This window comes from Cornus florida, unplaced genomic scaffold, assembly GCF_030987335.1.
Source record: "Cornus florida cultivar Cherokee Brave unplaced genomic scaffold, ASM3098733v1 CherokeeBrave_3.0.0_Hap2_Chr01, whole genome shotgun sequence".
NCBI lineage: Eukaryota > Viridiplantae > Streptophyta > Magnoliopsida > Cornales > Cornaceae > Cornus > Cornus florida.
Window position 1 is genome coordinate 110896385 of NW_026775571.1, and position 18393 is coordinate 110914777.

The 18393-nt window shown below is 43.0% G+C and overlaps 1 protein-coding gene across 1 annotated transcript; it reads right to left on the bottom strand.

Moving 5' to 3' along the window:
- Positions 1-16965: 16965 nt before the first annotated feature.
- Positions 16966-17480, bottom strand: LOC132280800 (NADH-ubiquinone oxidoreductase chain 3-like). The gene has a single exon (XM_059782557.1). The coding sequence runs from the start codon at positions 17401-17403 to the stop codon at positions 16966-16968; it is 438 nt and encodes a 145-aa protein (XP_059638540.1). The 5' UTR covers positions 17404-17480.
- Between the last annotated feature and the right edge of the window lie 913 nt (positions 17481-18393).

Sequence of the window (18393 nt, forward strand, 5' to 3'; positions counted from 1 at the left end):
CACTTTCCTAAAGTCAGTTTTCTTCATCGAATAGCGCCCTACCTTACCACTTGACTAGTCAGGGAAAAAGCCCTCTTTACTTGACTAAGAAAATTAAATAGAAAGTGTCTCGCCTGTTCATCAAGCTTTCGAGCAGCTCTTTCAACTACCGCCTAATCCCCAAATACTCAAGAACCGAGAGCCATCCAGTCCCCGGACGGCCGGAGGGAGCTTACTTATAGAAAGAAGTCTAGGCCGGTTAAAGAGAAAAACAAGGCGAAAAGGCTCCCCGCTCCTAGTCATTAAGTAAGTAGTGCTATTCTGTCCTCCGGGGGACTGGACTCCACCAAGAGGTTCTTTCTCTCACGTAATTTCGCCCGCCTGTTCCACTTCCGTGCCGGAGGAAATGGGATTCGAACCTATAATACAATCTTCTTGTATGTCGATTTAGCAAACCAATGCCTTAAGCCACTCAGCCATACCTCCAAGTTGTTGATCAGAATGGAATTGGATGTGCGGGGTTTGGTTGGTTGCCCGAAGGGCTATCTGCTCCGATCAACTGCGTAAGCCGTAGCGCACTAGCTCGCGTACTCTTCCTCTATGATCGAGACTCTATCCAAATCTTTCACTCGTTGGGCCTTCTTTTTTATTCAAATCCCACCACTAAATGATGAACTTTTCCAGTTTTCGCCTCCGACCCGACCAGGAGAGAACACACGGTTAAGCCAAGCCCTTACCCGCCGCCTGAATGGAATTCATATTCCTTCCTCTGGTCGAGAAGGGGGAAAGCCGGGGGAACTTACCTGTGACTCTTCTATTCCATTCCATTACGGAGAAGTCCATTCTCGTCATGATCAATCCATGTCCTACCGTAGTGCCCGGAGAACCAGGCTTCGTTAGCTTACAAAGCTAACTTACTAACGCGAAGGAATTTCTCGTTGATTGCACACGCTAGCCAGCAAACAAGCAAACCCCTCTGACTCACCTCTGAATCTATAAAAAAGCCCTTTCTCCCTTTTTTGAATTCACATTTCAGAATATTACAACCAACGTATTAGACAACTTGTGCAAGAAATTCCTTAGTCTGTAGAAAATAGTGTTTTTCTTTAATGAATTTCACTTCTGCTAATCCCCTTATCCAACGTCTTATGCAATGGGTCATCACCAGCATATGAACAGGTGGACTTCTCCTGTTTATTATAGGCAGACTTAAACTTGACACTGATGCTGCCTTTGATAAGTTAACAGGGTTATATGGAGGTGTGTTGGTATTTCGCAACCATGAAGGACAAGCTATTAAGGGGGGCGGAAGTTTGATTTCGAGATGTGGGCCGAGGTGGCCAACGCTCTTGTAATTAGAGAAGGTTTGCGGATTCTTATCCAATGAGGATATTTGCATGTTGATTTGGAAAGTGATTTCCATTCTGTGGTTCATTTTAAGACTGCTGATCCTTTGTCTATGGTGATTGTTGAAGACATCCAGTTTTTGCTTCAGAAGAACTTGGGATTTCAACTGGTTTAGTGTCCTAGGCTGTGCAACAGAGTGATATAATAGGTAAATGGTCTCTTAGTAAGAGGGTGGGAGATCTGTGCGGATATGGCCTACATGGCTTCTGAATTTCAAGAGGATTTTCCCTCTTCTGATTCATCGAATTTTGCTGTTATGTTTGGTGTTCTTGTGCTCTCTTTCTTCTTTTTTTTTTTTTTTTTTTTTTTTTTTTTTTTTTTTTCTGTTGATAGATCACAAAACAAAGGATGAATGGGTAAGTCATGTGCGGGTAAGGTAATGACTAGCTACCAATTTTGTTCCTCTTTTCTTGAGAGATTTACTGGACTTTCTTTGTTCACTCCCAATCCATCTCATGCTGAGGAAGAAGTGCTCCTTTTTGTTTTTGCTTTGGTTGGTTCCATTTATTAGGTTCCTTGGTGCCAGTTCGACTGATAAGGTTTTCCTTTACGCGGTTAGGTTAGGGTAAGGCTTCTGTTGCTGCTCGCTTCTTAGCCTATGACTTATACAGCATATAGATGTTCAAGCTGTAACAGACTCTTTCATCCCTTAGCTTGTATCTATTTTCCATCAATGAATCTGTTTTCCTGTTGTGCGAGATATAGGCCTTGGATCTTGTCCTCGTCTAGTGAGCCCTTCTTTTGGGATCCTCATTGTAGGGGATAAGTTGAACTTCAAAGAAATGATTGAAGCAAGGAGATGGGATAAGGGCTTCCATCCATTCCTCAACCTCAAATGCATGAGCAGAGAAGGAAGCCAAAGAGTGAACTCATTTAGATTAGGATTGGCGTGAGAAGCAGGCATAGTTCATTTAGAAAGACAGGTAACTCGACCTTATTGGATTCATGTTTTGAGCTTCACTTGTAAAGGGTAGCGCTTTCTTTCGCGAGATAGCGTCCTTCTCCCTCGGACTCAAAGCTTGTGAGTAGATGTGGCAACCTTCCTGTCAAGAACCTTTCCCATTTGTAGCCAATCAAAAAATGCTTCTGTTCCGTACTTAGGTTGATTTCAGTCTATCCGCTTCTAGCTCAACCGATTAGCACACTAAAGGTTTGCTTCTGCTATCCTTTGCCTGTTTGCCAGACCTGGAGATAAGAATGAAGAACCTACTTTTCAATGCAACAAAAAAGAGCTATTTGAATGGAATTCAGATTTGCCTAATAGATCGTAGGGATCACAGGAGAACTCTCTGTTATTGGTGGGGGTGCGAGTAGGTCCATTAACCTTGCTGGCCTCTTATTTGTGTTCTAGTCGAAGTAGAAAGCAGTTACGGGATGGGGGGAGGAAAGAATCATTCACAAAGGCTCAAAGAAAGTTGTAGTCACCTCTGCATCCACCCACATCACATCCCGATACGAAGATAACGGCAATGATGGAAATGGTGATGTTGTAAGAAGTGCATTCCTTGTATATACGAGACACATATACAAAATGATCCGCCTAGCTGTCTCATTGAATTGAATCAAAAGGAAATCTTGACATTTCCTAAACTTATCTGATTTTAGCAGTAGGCCTAAGTCAGATGCTTTTTCCTAGAAACATTAGAAGAATTGGGTTGGAATGGGGTGAAGGAAGGCTCGTTCGTCCAATTCTGATATTCGATTTTCGAAGCTTCTTGCTGGAATTGACCTGACCATCCGTTGTCACTTTATTTAAGTTCAATCAAGTGAAGAAGTGAGCTCCTTTATGACTTCTCTAATCAAGAAATGGCTTCCCTACTTTTGTAGAAGTGATCTTCCGAGTGAGGAAAGTCTCGGTAGGTGGTAGGTTGGTCAAATGCTATCCCTGTAAATTCGGGCCAAAGCACAAAAAGCAAAATGAATCTCAGTCTCTGGCCCAGCCTCTGCCTTCTTAGCCAGCAGAAAAGACATGTGGTTCTGTCCGCCTTCTCTTTCTTCTCGGTCAGTTGGGATCGATAGTTGGTGTAGCGATGATGGTAGTTGGTTGGATCACAAAATCTACTAAATAGCTTCTTGCTTGGTCTGCCTTTCGCGCCTTTTCTCTTAATAAAGTGAGTTTCTCAATTACACACAGCATAAAGAAAAAGTTATTAGGGCGGGGGCCATGAAAGATACTAGGAGGCTTTGCGTTACAGCCTTTGCGCGGTGAGGTTACTAGATGCCTGTTTGAAGAATGTGCTTTTCCTTGCATATACTGAGATTAGGGGGTGAGGTTGCTGTAGAAATGGTTGGCAATGCCTGGTACCGGAACCAGCACGTTAAACAGAACTGTTGCCGAGGTATTTCTGACCTTGTGTAGTGTGACGTAGATAAAACAACCCGAAGGACCATATACGACCGATTGATACAGGTCACGAGTGGCATCTTTGGTCGTCGGATAAGAGCACCGCTTCCTCATTCCTTCGTTGAATTTGATGGGGCTGTAGTATGAGCAGATGTATTATAGGAAAAACTAATCTTGGATGATTGCAAGGGAATTTCACCTATTGACATCTTTCCGGTGGTTTGTGACGACGTAAACCCGGCCATTCCAGCGATGTTTTCTTCAGGGGACTTCTCGATCGAAGATCCCCGGCTCCCTCTTCTGTTTCAAGGTGGCTTCTTGGCTTGCTGAGCCTCTAGGTATTCCATCCTTGGGAAAGGTTTGTTTGTAGTGCTCCTTGTTAACCCTTTGTCTCTCACGTTTGTCATTTGGATTGGGTTAAGGCTGCTCCTTCTTTCATTTCAGATGGAAAACCTTTCTCATCTATATATGCACTAGCGTTTCGATTGTCGGAGTTGACTCTGAGCTGGTGGCATCAATGCTTGGGTTGGTAGTGCTTTTCTGTTGAGGATGTTGTTCTCGTGCTTTTAATGGTTAGGCTTTCACTTCCCCCTATCTTATAATCGCATCCCATATGACCTTCAGTTTCCTAGGGTGTGCAATACCTTGCAAGTAGTAAGCAGGATTCCTGTCATAGAAGTGGTTCACCCAGTGATCCTGGGATAGAGGAAGGTCAAGAAACAACAAGGACATCGGTTAGGACCTTTTCGTGGCCTTTAGCTCATGTTCTCGAACCTTTCAGATTCCTTCCCCTATCGAAGCTTCAATCTACGTTTTTCCTCCCTAAATAAGGAAAATGACTCGATCTTTTGGATCTAGCCGAGGGTGGGTTTTCTAACTATCTTTCCTACTTTCAAGCGTCCTACGAAAGGATCTCAATCGGAGATTGCCTAACCACTTCCTAACCATGTCATTTTTGCATTCTAGGTTCCGCGAAGCATATGAAAATTTTATCCCTGTTTGAGTGAGGGGCCGTAGCTTATCGATCGAAGAGATTGGGCTCACTCCTTATATAATAAATAGTAGACAACTGATATCAGCGAGAGCGCCTCACCCAAAATATGCACCACCATTGAGCTTGTCGAACAACTCTTCCCTTTCCTCCTTTGGTGAGTGGCAACCAGACCCCAACCATACACCTATCTATCAACATTCTTGAAGCAGCTACTGGGGCAATTGCAGGTTCTCCAGCCATCCTTTACCTTAAGCAAACAAGTCTGAATCCACGAACGAGCAATCAAATGGTCACAATCGCGGAACACAAACCTTGACTTGACTATGTTGACTACGCCGATTCCTATTCTGGTTCTTGACCTTACGTTTCTTGTTCATGATCCTTTTCTGCTGCGCTCAATCCTGATGAGTTGCTCAAGAAAGAACAAGCCAGGAGACCTTTTAAGACAGATCAGGTACAGCGGCTGAGGAAGAAAAGAAGACTTGCCAGCTGCTCTTGTATTAGCGGTTGAAAAGAAGAGAGTGAAATCATAAGATAAACTCTCGAACACCCCTCGATGTCAAACATCTCTCTGATCTATTGAAGACTTGCCTTGTTTTAGTATATACTTTATCCAGTGAACGCGCCACTTCTTCTTATTTATGATTAGGCAGTCACTTCCAGTCTTTCTAATTGGGGTGAATCCTTTGACTACTACATGAATGAACTTAAATGGAATTCCCCATCACGTGAACTATGTTTTGGGTGGAAATAAAAAGGCGGATTTTAATGGGACACATTCGTCGCTTTGCCAAATAGAAATAGAGAGAGATCCCTTTCTCACGTGCTGGTGGTAATATTTCTTAGGGCGGGTTTCTCTAAGGAATTTGGCACACCAAACTCAACCATTTGATTGCAACACTAAAGGACCTATTTCTTGATTCTGTTTTTGTTTAGGTGGTAGCCTAAGTTTTGGGAATTGTTTAGATAGTTATAGTTGACTAATTTGAGTCATTATTTTTCCGAGCCCCTCTACTAAAGAGCTCTTCCGCGATAGCATTATTCAGCGCATGGTGTCAGTGAGTTTGAGTATTTAAGGATAATTTTTGGAAAGAAATCATACCAAAACTCAGAACCTCTTATCCTGACGGTTGTTTTTTGTTAACTCTATTATAGGCTTCCCCCTCCCCCTTAGACATAAAGGGGGTCCGGTTGATGGCCCTCAATCTATCTTTCTAGCAAAGTTCGCTCTACAATACTTCAGGATTATTGTGGGGTTGTCGGAGTCAACTTTCAACACTTTAGGAGATTGACCATCAGCACCACAGTGTCATTTAAAATTCGACTGAGCTCCTCAATTCCTTCTATATTTGATTCTTTCTTGAGATGAAATTGACTTGATATGAGAAAGCTAGGTCTGGCACGAGCTTCACCCATGCCATGTTCCGAGAATAGAATACAATCGCGCGGTTGAGAGATCAATTGTTAGGTTGGTGCGTATTATCCGACCAGTAATATAGGAGAAGTGAATCGGCAAATAAAGGCCAAAACATGTATATGATTCCTTCCCACATGTTCCGAGAATAGACAATAGCTTAGATGTCACTTTATTCCGAAAGTTCAAGATCAAAATCATTCTCCGTTCGAATGGCGGAAAAGCCCCTCTGATCGAATAAGTGTAACTGTCCAACAGTAAGTTCACCACCTGTCTCTCCAACTTCTTTCTATTTCTGGTACACCAAAGAGGCAGCATAGAGTTGACCAAAATCAAGATCTTGGTGCTATAAGCAGGCTCCTCCATTGATAAAGGGTCAAAGAACCAAAATATGCTTCGAGACGTCTTGCCGATCTACTTTAAATGGAGCTAGAGGAACTCCGACATTTAAATAAATACTTCTCGGATGAAGAGTAGGGTGGGATATAGGGGAATGGATTTCTTAATTTCCTGTTTAGCACCAGTCGTTGTAGTTGATCGGTGGCAAGTCTTCTTGTTGACAGAGAGGGGAGTCAAGTTCTTTCGCCGCTTCTGTGAATCTATACCGGCGTACCCACGACCTGCCTAAAAAGGAGGTAAAGGGTCTACTTTAAGACTTCCCATGTGCGGGAATGAATGTGAATCAATCAGATTTGCTCATTTATGATACTCCTTCTCTCTTATTATTAAGTCATTTAGGGTCTTTTTTCGCAATAACTCGGGGTTGACCTGAGAAAGATTTCCATTTCTTCTTCTTCGCTAAGAAACAAGAAAGACCAGGCTCAGAAGAAGGCACTGTCGAAAAAGAGCATTTCACCCCAACGAGGAGAGCCTACTCATCACGTAAAATGCTCCTATCCTACTCATATAAGAGTGGTTTTGGTTTGAGGAAGACTTTTGTAGATGGTCAAGCTGCTGATGCTTGCTCCTTTTGATAGCTGTGTTCAAATCATCATAAGCTCTTCAATCTTTATTTTATTACATTTTCACTCATCCAGGGAAGAGGTTACCTACTCTTAATGGTCACTTCATCGTGGGCACTACGAAAAGACTATAGTGAGGGGTCAAAGCAAGACTTAAAAATAAGAATCTTGGTCAATTTTAAGCTTCTATTTAATATTTAATAAGAAGCTTGGCAAGACTCTCCTCCAAGACAGAACTTGTTTAGAGGTATACCTTACTCCTTCATGAGCTGCTGGATCTCCAGCGTCTTTGCTTGATTCATCTTCACTCGTTGCTTTTGCTTTTCAGTTGGATAACGAAGAAATCCCTCTAGCTGAATAATCAAACTCTCCACCTACTTCACCTATTATAGGTACCAAAAAGTCCATAGGGGCAGAGAATGTCTCTATTCCTACCTTCTCATGCCTCTTCAATTGAATCTAGAATAAATAGGGTCACGTCAGGAGTCTAGTGGACCGCTTTTGAAGAAAGGTAAGCTCTCTGCATTACCAATATGAAGTGAATAACACAACTTAACACGAAAGCAGGTCAACATTGCGGGTGTCGAACCTTTCTTTCCACTTATTAGATTATTAGTAAAGCGCTAGCGAAGTTGAGGCACTTTCAACCAACCCTGAAGCAGCTTGTGCCAGATCGCGTTCTCCTCACCATGTAAATCAAAAGGCTAGGAAAGATCAACTGAAACTTTCAACAACGGAGCCTCTTGTAACTTGAACTACCTTCCCTGATCCACTAATGGCCACTTCTCTTTCATCATCCACAGACGGTTAAGCAGGGTGAGGCTCTTACCCACGACCTACGTACGTTTCGAATTTCTTGTTGTCAGAACTGATTTCAAAAGAAAATATAGAATAGATATGATCGTACTAATATCATTTCTTCACTTTCTTTGGAATAATGCCCGCCCTGACCGAGATTTCTCAATTCATTGAAAAAGGGGCCTGACTCGGCCTCTCTCTCATAAAGAACTGAAAAAGACAGAGTTGGCGTGGAGGAATTGACTTATGTTAGGATCCCAAGCAGAGCTTTTCGATCGAGGTTTATTTCGTCCTAAACTTCATTTACTATATTAAAGGGAATGTGGTGACCCTTTTACCTAAACAATTTATGCCACCAAAAACTCAACAATTTGTCATGGATTGCAACAAGCTAGCTAAATGGATAAACAATGGGAAGTTCTCACTGGATGAGTGAAAGTACGACGCTTCAGCCATACCTCCTGCTGCCATTTTAGGGAAACCCCTTATGATGCTAAGGCTGGATCAACTCTAAGAAAGAAAGGATGTATGTAAGGGGGGCAACCAGACCATACTCGTGAAGGCCCTTCGGCCTATCTATTTATTCTCTTTTGTATTTCATGTGCGGAACCACAGCCATTTACTGATGGCGGCAGCTACTTCGTTCATGGCTTTCATTCGGTCTGCAGCTCTCTTTCAAGGCTTACCATCCCCAAGATCTAAAATAGAAACTGTAACATTGGCTCTTGGACATGCTGCTGTTGATAGACCATCACCCGCCCAAAAATGGAAAAGTACCTGTGATACAAAAGTAGAAACTTTTGAAGAAAGGAGGGAAGCTCCACCCGAGATCTCTCAGAAAAGTAGGAATTTGACTATAAATAAATGGAAGAGCTCTATAGCTAGCTCTATTGGGCAACGGTTTCTCAATCCCACTCCAACCTTGCTAGCAAAGCAAAAGACCTTCGAGCTAGGACGAAGAGTTTATGACTAGGCGATGGCAGTCTTTTATTAGCCTTCAATTCCTGTAAAGAGCCTACTACAGATAGTTGGCAGGCAAGCAAGTATAGACAGGTTAAGCCTACTGCTAGTAGGAATGCTCATATAAGGGGTCCGTATCGCCCAATAAGACCAAGAATAATGGCAATAGGTCGTGAAGGTGAAGTCCTTCCATACCCTCTCGCCATAACTAGCATTCTGCTTTAGCCTTATGGATATCTAGGATGTTGCTGGGCTTGAACATGATTAGATAAAGGATAGCTGGCCGTCGGTTCTCTACTTTTTATTTATAGTAAAGGGATTTGTTTCCGTGACTTAGGATTCAGCAGGTGACTCTTGTTGTAAAAAATGTTGATGGGGCCGGGTTCTATCTAACCTCGCCAGGGAGACCTCTTCTTCTAATAAAGACTGGACCTTACAATACAATATTATTACCTTGAGAATGACCGAACAAAGGCCCCTAACAGCCGCTCCTGTAAGGAGAATCCCCAATATATATAGAACTGCCAAGACTGCAGACATTTGATGTTATGACAGCTTTCCTGCCTTTCCAATATGCTTTCTTTCTGTCTTGCCAAGAACCCCTTCGTATATGACTCTGGAAAGTGACAGAGGCGTCTCTTCCTCCAGTGCTTCTCGAAAGTTTGCCACATCTCCTCTGTTAATAGAGATTCTAAGGGCTTTTGCGGGGAACTAAAGAAGAACCCGCGGGGGATCCTGGAGCAGATGCACAAATGGTCATTTCCACCGCTCTAACTGGAATATAAATATCAGCATCGGTCAATCGCTTCTAAGAACGGTTCCATAAGGGTCAACGTAATAATTGCCAAACCTCTATTCGTGCTTGACTTGATTTCTCTACAGAATTCAAATAGTTATTGCATGGAATTGATTAATTGGGTGGCTGGGAGAGTCGCCCCATATTGCCAAAGGTTTGGGGCCGCTATTGGGGTTGGCCCGGGGTTGCCTTCTTTGTAGCTAATGCCAGCCAATGTGATTTACATGGGACATGTGATCCGAAAGGCAAAACGCATAATCAAAGAAGAAGTGGGCGTATTTATTATAGACTGCGATGTAACGAAACCAGTGAGACCTGCTAGGAGACATATGCTTAATACATGAAAGCTCCCCCAGTTGTAAAACCACTAGCATCTTACTTTCTTCTATTATTGAAATAATGAAAATAAGGAAAGACCTTAGCTCGAGACGGTTCTAAGCGTTTTCTCGCTGGGGCCACTTCCAAAGAAAGTGAGAGGCAAGTGCTCTCAAAGGGTAAGCAATTGAGACGAGGCTGGTACCATCAAAGTGATATTGGCCTACTCCGCATATAACTTGACTCTTTGGTTGAGAAGAGAAAGTGAGGTCAACGAAAAAAGAGCCCTAAATTAGGGCATGTTATTGAATTGAGCCCCCATTTGAGTCACTTTTAGTTTCCCCCTGCTCTGGAACACGAGCAGCCAACAATCCTCCATATCCCACCCACATCCTCAAGTTTAAGACCCCGCTCCCTAAATAGGCTTTTGTCACCTCTTAGCTATCCTCCAAGTAGGTTTTATCCCTCGATCAGCCCAATTCTCCTAGTTCTTGTTAAAATGCCCTCTCTCCTTCTTCCCAACAGAGGATTACTCTTCAAAGAAGTTTTAGATATGTTCTTCGCAATGGACTTATTGGTGATTTTGGTTTGGACTCAACAATCATTTTCAAAAATCATTTGTTGATCCACTAGTGGCCATTGATTATCCCTTTAGACTATGCTGCCTTGACCCCAAGCATGCAGGCAAATTGAAAGCGTGGGTCTCCTATGTCAATTAAGGGGTGGTGGTCAAGTCTGAACCTCATAGAAGCAATAGAAGGAAGGAAGCGTTAGACCAGTCAGGGAATGTGGCAGTGGCAGTAGCTCCTACTATCAATGGGGCAGGTATCATATATCCCTCTGACTACCTATTTATTAGTATACGAGGCAGGTACTTGAGGGAGCATAAGCTTCCTCTTCCTAGATCTTCAGCTTGACTTGACACCCCAACTTAACATGATTCGAAAAGGGACTAGGTGCCGACAGTCCGGCGATCATTAAGGAGCCCAGGAAAAAGTGGTAGCCATTTATTTGAGGTGTACCTCCCTGTGAGAAGTGAATAAACTTAGAAAAAAGTTCCATGCATGTCTACTCATACAAGCATTTTCCAACTAGTGGATCAGGTCCAGTGTGGGCTCTTTATTATCAGTGTGTTTTAAATACGTGTATGGGTTGCTACTTTTTGCAGTCTAGTCCGAGAATTCGTTCAAAAACTTGCTTGGAACATTTCAAACTATTCAAAATCATTTTCTTGCCGCAGAGCTTTGTATTGGGCATTGTCTCCTTACTCCCGAGCCTTGTGCAGGTGCTATTCTATTTCCCCCTGGGCATCAATTCCATCATCAAAAGCGTTGCCCAAACAACAGGTCTCAGCCAGCCTCTGGTCGCTATACCTATTCAGCTGTGGGTCGGGACGGAAAGAGTGGTTAGGTGCCTACTGCACCACCAACCGCTACTGAAACTTTCCAAAGATGCTTTCCAGGAGGTGAATCTCCTAAGGCAAGAACCACTGGGAAGCACACCGACCATGTCATAAGTTGGTAGTTCGAGATGAGGATAAAGATCAAAAGGGGGGAGACAGCTGAATGAAGGTATCAATCAAGATATTCCATCTTCTGAGCAATAGTTCTTACATCCTTTGTCTTCCCTCTTCTGCCCATGAATTAAGCAACGAACCCTCTTCTCGAATCAAATCCATCTCTATGGCCATTGTAGTGAGCTTTAAGCCACTTTCTAGCCCTCTCTAAGGGCTAAGTAAGGGTTTGCCCCAAAGGGGCATCCCTAAGCCGTTTTGATGCTTTTAATATAGGCCTATGAAGTGAAGTCCATGATGTCTCTTTAAATTCAGCTTTCCGTGGAGAAGATAAGGCCATCATTCATTTCAAAATCATCTTCTTTTTTTTTATCTTTAACCAGCGCTTGTAGTTATTTCGCTTGTTGTGAAAACCGACCCTTTCCATAGATTGACACGTATTGTCTTCAGGCTCAGTCAGGAGTGCAGGGCGACATAGTCAGTTTTAAAGTAGATAAGGCTCCAACACAACAGGTCTGTCTCAGCGAGCCTCCAAAGCAAAACTTCGAGCTTTGTTGTGCACCGAGAAGATGATTACGGGGACGCTTTTTGAATATACCATAGGGGTGGAGGGGAGACCTTTCTTATCAAACTCTATACTGATGGGTCACCAGGAGCCATATCGCGCTAGACTTTTTTCTTAGAGCACCTGGGCAGAAAGCCCCTACCGCCCCTTCAAGCATCCTGGCACTCCCGTACGTTCTGAGAGGAATCAAAACCCAACCAAACCGGCGCTGGATTGGCTTGACTTTCATGTGCCCCCTTCGGATTGATGCAAGATTACATGAATATGAAAGTGCACTCTAGTAGGGAAAGATTCCACCACCACTGTAAAGTGCCTACACCTAATGACTTCTAATTCACACGGGCCGCCTTCCGCCTCAACAAAACCAAGTTGTTCTTCAAGACCTATCACCCTTATCTATCGAAGTGGAAGCAATCCCCGTTCCACTGGTGTATCCAAAGAACTTCCGCCGTCACTCCCACACTCAAGATCCAACTACGGAACGAGCTGGGGTGTTGATGGTTTTGATCTACTGTAAGCTCCGGCAAGTCAAGTATAGCTTGCCCTCTTGATTTGCTTTCCCTGAACCATTTCAAAAGGAAATTCATTCATCTTCTGCCAAGCGACTTTCTCAAAAAGTGCGTCACTCGGGGTCTAGTCCCTAATACCCTTATACGTGTAAGGGTTAGCCCAGGAAAGCGGAGCTTCCCATAACTTTATTCCAGAGTCAACTCCGCCGTCAAGACCGCCGATCTTCTCTCTAATGCTGACCAGCGATTCGTTTTCCACCTTCTTAGAGAAGAAAACCTATTATAGCGTACAAAAGCAAAACCCGATTCTACGCCCCTTTTAGAGAGCTTTCACTAAGGGTATCGACCCGTGTCTAGGCGGATTTCCTATTTCCTATCGCAGCTCAAATCTGATGTTTTTCCTTATTTGTTCTTGCCATAAATGAAGAAGAATGTAAGCCTATGGAGTCTCTGCTTTTAGAGACTCCATTAGTATAGTATGAATCCGTTTCATGTTTGGGAATCCCTATCAATAGGAAGATTTCTGAATGTTCCACTTCCAAAAGAATGGTAGGAGAATACCTTTCAAGAGTTCTCTTTCGTGTGCTGAAATCACTAAATCCTCGTTGTCTTGATCACTGTGAGGGATGCATTATGATTGGAAAGAGAGTGCAATGGTTTTCCTTACACTAATACCAATGTCATCATTTTCATCAATAGATTCCTTTTCAAATCCTTGGACTCAAAGGGTCCGTTGAAGTTGGGATCAAACCGCGTGTTTTACGCTAGAACCTCATTTTCGATAAAAAGACTCAGATCAAGTTGAAAAAGTCTTTGAACTGAAAAGCCAATAAGAGGAATGCAAGACGTAAACTAGCTGTCTACGAGCCGAGTCTCACCTCGGGTTCGACCTAGGAGGAGCTTGCCTTAGTGAAAAGGAAATCTGTTTCTATAACCCTAGCCAATATAGAAAGTGTACCGTGCGCTATTCCGTTTTCAAACTTAGCAAACTCCTCTACCTATAGGAGGATTGTCCATTGCATTCTATTTCTTATCTGAAGAGGCTACATACACCATTGACTGCTTAGTCAAATGGCTCTGTCTCCGAAACGGGGGCACAAAACCTTACAGACAGAGCAAAAGGAGCTTTTCCTCGGACTTCTTCCCCAAAACCTACTCTCCTATCCCTGTTTGACAGAAATGCTAACCTTCAACAAGAGTATATGTTGACAAACGAAACCAACCTTCTGGCAAATGAGTCTATCTGCTTCTAAATGCTGACCCTTCAAGGAAATGTTCCAAAGAACCCTTCTAGCTATGGTGGACCAAGCTGCGTAGCTATCCTCTTCTTACTTCTCGCTGCTCACCTACCTAATTCATTTGATTCGTGATCTGAGTTCAAGCGATTGAGAGTGAGTAGGTGCGCTCGAATTCACTCATTTCTAAGTCCTCTTCCTCGTTCGACTTGCTTTTCTTTCTGGTAGTGAGTTACCTTCTCTGCTGAGTTGTCTGGTTCCACTTGCATGTGTTAAGCATTGCTATCTCGTTCAGATCCAAGCTCTGATTTACAGTCTATTCGGAGCTGGAATCAGGAAGAAAACACTGAAATCGTTCGATACAAATCAAAGTATCCTCTACTACGAGATTACGATCAACCTTGTGCTCTCTAGTAAAGTGATTCTTTTGTGAGCCATTCATTCTTGATCCAATGCGCAAAGAATGAATTGAGAACAAAGCTTCAATTGGGTTGGTCTCTTCTCACCGCACAACTCCACGAGCAAGTCGTGAACCTAGAATGCTGGAGTGGAAATAAAGATACCGTGAACGGTCGAACGAACCTTAACGCCGACTGGTTGCTTAGTTGAGATTATCGTAATCAAGATTCAACACTGAATCCCAGACACACAAGCAAAGCCATCTCACTACCAGAAATGAAAGAAAAGCAATCTCTTGATTGAAATCAATCGATAAGGGAAAGAAAAGCTTTCCATTGTTACAGCAAGGGCTGTCCCCCAATCATAGCTCCAATCAGAGTTTTCTCCTGGATTTCATAATCCATCGCTAGATGCTTCACACAGGAGAGTTCATTAACATCCCTCTCACTTTTAGTAGTCAGCCAACCTCTAGTTTTTCCTCTTTGTTTGATGGGATGCATAGGTCAAATGGTAAAAACTAAGCTTTGCCTTCTATGTTTCTTCCTCTTCAACCCCAACAACAAACTCATACCAGGTGGACACCTGAACCAACTAATTAATACCGGGCACCATGCCAAAAGATTGCCACCGAAGCTCACACTCGATCCCATCAAACCAATAGGAGTTAGGAAAAGGTGAAAATGGGAGCTATATAAGAATGAAGTTTTCACATTTGATGAACCTCCTATTAAAGGAAAATGGTTTGTCAGCTTTCACATCCATAGACGACTGAACTTTTCCTGTTTGGGATCAATGCGCACCTTCAAAAGTAAAACCAACAATTCTGAGAGTGAGTTCTTCTGCAGAGCCTCAAGTAAGTAGGTGACTCCGGAGTTTATGGTACGTGGATTCGTTCTGTCGCTAAGCCGGGATTGGATCTCCTTGAAAGGTGAGGCAAAATTGTGCACTCTATTTGAAGAAAAATTGTGGATGAAATACTCTCTGTACCATCATTGAGTTCCTCTTCCTACTTAGAATCAACAAAAGGGAAAGCATCTGTCACGGAACCGAAAAGAGAATCAAATCAAGGACTTGACTCAACTGACTCTGATTTGACTCATTTGCCATGTATATCCGACAGTAGTTTCTCAATTTGTTGATCCTCTCCGGGCAAAAATAGGCTTCACTGCTTTTACAGCTATATCCAGTATCACTTTGTCCAGGCGAGTGGGAAAGACATAAAAGGGGACCGATTGTGAGGTCCCATGTGTGTACAAGACCACGGAACGGAGAAGAAATATAACCTATTTTCTTACCTTACTTGACGCCTTGAGACCAGACCAGGGTTCCCTCATTCTTCCTAGTTTTGTTGAACTTCAGATTCTGATGAACAAGTTTCTTCAAATGGTGATCTGCATTCTCCGCGTTCTGATGAGAACGTTGATGGCAATGTTTGGTACGACCAATGTAACTAGAAAGGCTCACCAAAACCACTCAACTGGTCGAGCTGGAAGTGTTTTTTCCAACCAGTTTTTTTAACACGCCCTAAACCGACGAGTTCGGATCTTCGCCAGGGACAAGGCGACAAGATAAGGAGGCTTTGGGCAATTTACCTATAGACTAGGGTAGATTACTTTACCGGACTGCATATAGAAAGAAGGAACCAATTTCTTAGGGCTCCCTCTGCGGGTCTTCTCTCTGAAGAGGTGTCGTAACGAATAGACCTTCCCCAAGGCTCAGACAAATCAACTTGAAACGGATCATAACTTCTTGCTTGTTGATAGAGCGTATTAGCCTTTTGTTGATACAGAAAGCTCTCTCAATTCCTGGATCCCTGAGAATAGCCATTTCAACATCAAAAGCTAGAGCAAGTTTCACAACGAATTCGAACGGATGAGACTCAACTGCGAACCCTTTGTTCCTTGTTTGTGTGGATCGCTATAGTAGCCATCATTCGTATAGGCGCTAAGGGCAAGGGATGTCTGTGAATTCTTCATCTTTGTATCTTCCTCACCTGGTCTTAGCGGATATACGTATCTCCCTCATCCACTACTTTATCTTCAGGGAATGGAGTTAGCTGACTGTTAACGGTCAGGGAATGTGGTAATCTGTTTTCCAGTTTTCCCAAATGCTAAGAAGAGGAACTCGCCTTAACCCAAGTTCAATTCCTTTCATCATCTCCGTTGTCACCAAGGACCTTGGAGCTAACTCACATTCACCTCTGAACTAGCATCACTGAGCTCAACTTCCCAATCGGAATTTCATTCTTTGGTGCCTCGGCCCTGAAAGCCTCTGTTCCACCCCCACATACCTCAGAGATAATAGAATGGCCCCGGCGCCGGAGTCTGACTAGGAGGACTTAGCAAAAAGCTTTAGCGAAAGCTGCTTTACAAAGCTTTCCACCTACGTTTTCTCTCCTAAGCCTTACGTATAATAAAAGGCATCATTTCATCCAAACTGTCCACTTTTTGGCTTTTTAATACACCTTACTTTTCGAACAGATTAAGCCCGCCTTTCTGAATGTTCCACTTCCAATAAACTTTCATTTCATAGCGCCACTTCAAAAGAAAGTGAGAGACCAGTGCTATCAAAGGGAAAGCAAAATCAAAGAAAGAAGTGAAAGTTCAAAATTTTGATATAACATTTATATCAAAATTACTTTTGATTCTAGTAGCAAGTCATGATGGTCCATTGCAGTATCGATATGAAGCCACATCAAAAGTTGCATACTCAAATGGTTCTTTCTGGGGGCATTGATCCGAAACTCTAGTACGGTCCGTGCACCGTTTTTCTTTTCTACCATGACGAATTAATTGATTTAATGTAGGCATCCGCTCTTTCCTTTGTCCTTCCCCATGTTTTTGCCCTCTCACTAGTGGTTTCCCAATCCGAAGCACCCCTTTTCCATTCATATAGAGATCCAATCGTCAAAATCAATAAAAAGGCCATCATGGACCAAGATCCTAACGGATCAATCTTGTTGAGAGGTACTGCCCAAGGAAAGGAAAAGGTGACTTCTGGATCAAGGATAATAAATAAAATAGAAACAAGATAAAATCGTATATCAAAACGACTTCTGGCATCACCGGAAGGATCGAAACCACATTCGTAGGCCGACAATTTCTCTGGATAGGTCGAACTATTTACAGCAAATGGAAAAGGAACACCGAGTGGGATCATAGAAACTAGCGGACTGATCACTAAATAGATACAAATAGGTGCAAATTCTGACATCACCACAGCCCACTTGGTTCTTTCGCTCCTTGCTCGCGGAGCGGCATACCAGAAAAAAGAAAAGAAAGAAGAAAGAGAAATTCTGCGCCCTTTTTAGCTAGAAAGAGGAGGTTCCCTTGGGCGACATGATATTGATAGAAGCCTCTTATTCATTATCGGGCTTCGAAATTGTGAAGATTGAGTTCAATATCGCGTTTCGCCTGAGAACGTGGCTATCCTCTTTCGAAAGCTCAGTGAAAGCCAGGAAAGAGATGAATGTTTTTTCTCTAATTTCTCAGGATCAAAGCGCCGGCTATATTTACGGATGACCTCTTCCGCAAACGGGCCCAGTTCTCTAAAATCATAATTCGAGCGAAGAGAGCCCCGGCTGTTGATTTCGCGGCCTGGACCAGTTCTTCCAGGACCCCCTTATAGGGCTCTCTTTTTGAGAGATCCGTTCGAGAAGTTGGGCATGCAAAAGAGCCCTAATTCGGGGTAAAAGAGTTGGAGCCTTCTCAATGGCAACTTCTACTTCTTCCCGTGTGGGGGCTGATTTATATCAATATTACGCCGAGGGAAAGGTTTTGAGCTCGATGAGCCTGAACCCCGATCCATCTTTGACTGATCTCGCCTAAGTCCGGGAAGCCGCTTACCTTACACCTAACCTATCCCAACAATCAAAATCAAGGGTAAAGAGTAGGTGCATCAAAAGATTTGCTTTCTCTTTCTAAAAATCTTGCTGTCTTTAATTATCCACTGAAAGACAGCGGGGAGGATCTTGAAAAAGATGCCCTCTAACATTTCGAGTTAAGAATTCTCGTCACGCTTTTGAATTCATGATTTGATGTTCTAGATTCCTCGTCGATTCTCCCCCTCGTTCCTTTTCTATTGGGCATCTCACTTGGAATGAAAAGCATGATTTTAGATCTTCTAATAAGGTACACTGAACACCAACCCAATCTCTTTTAATCAAATCCGTTATTGCAAGAAAACTACAAACAACCTACTTGA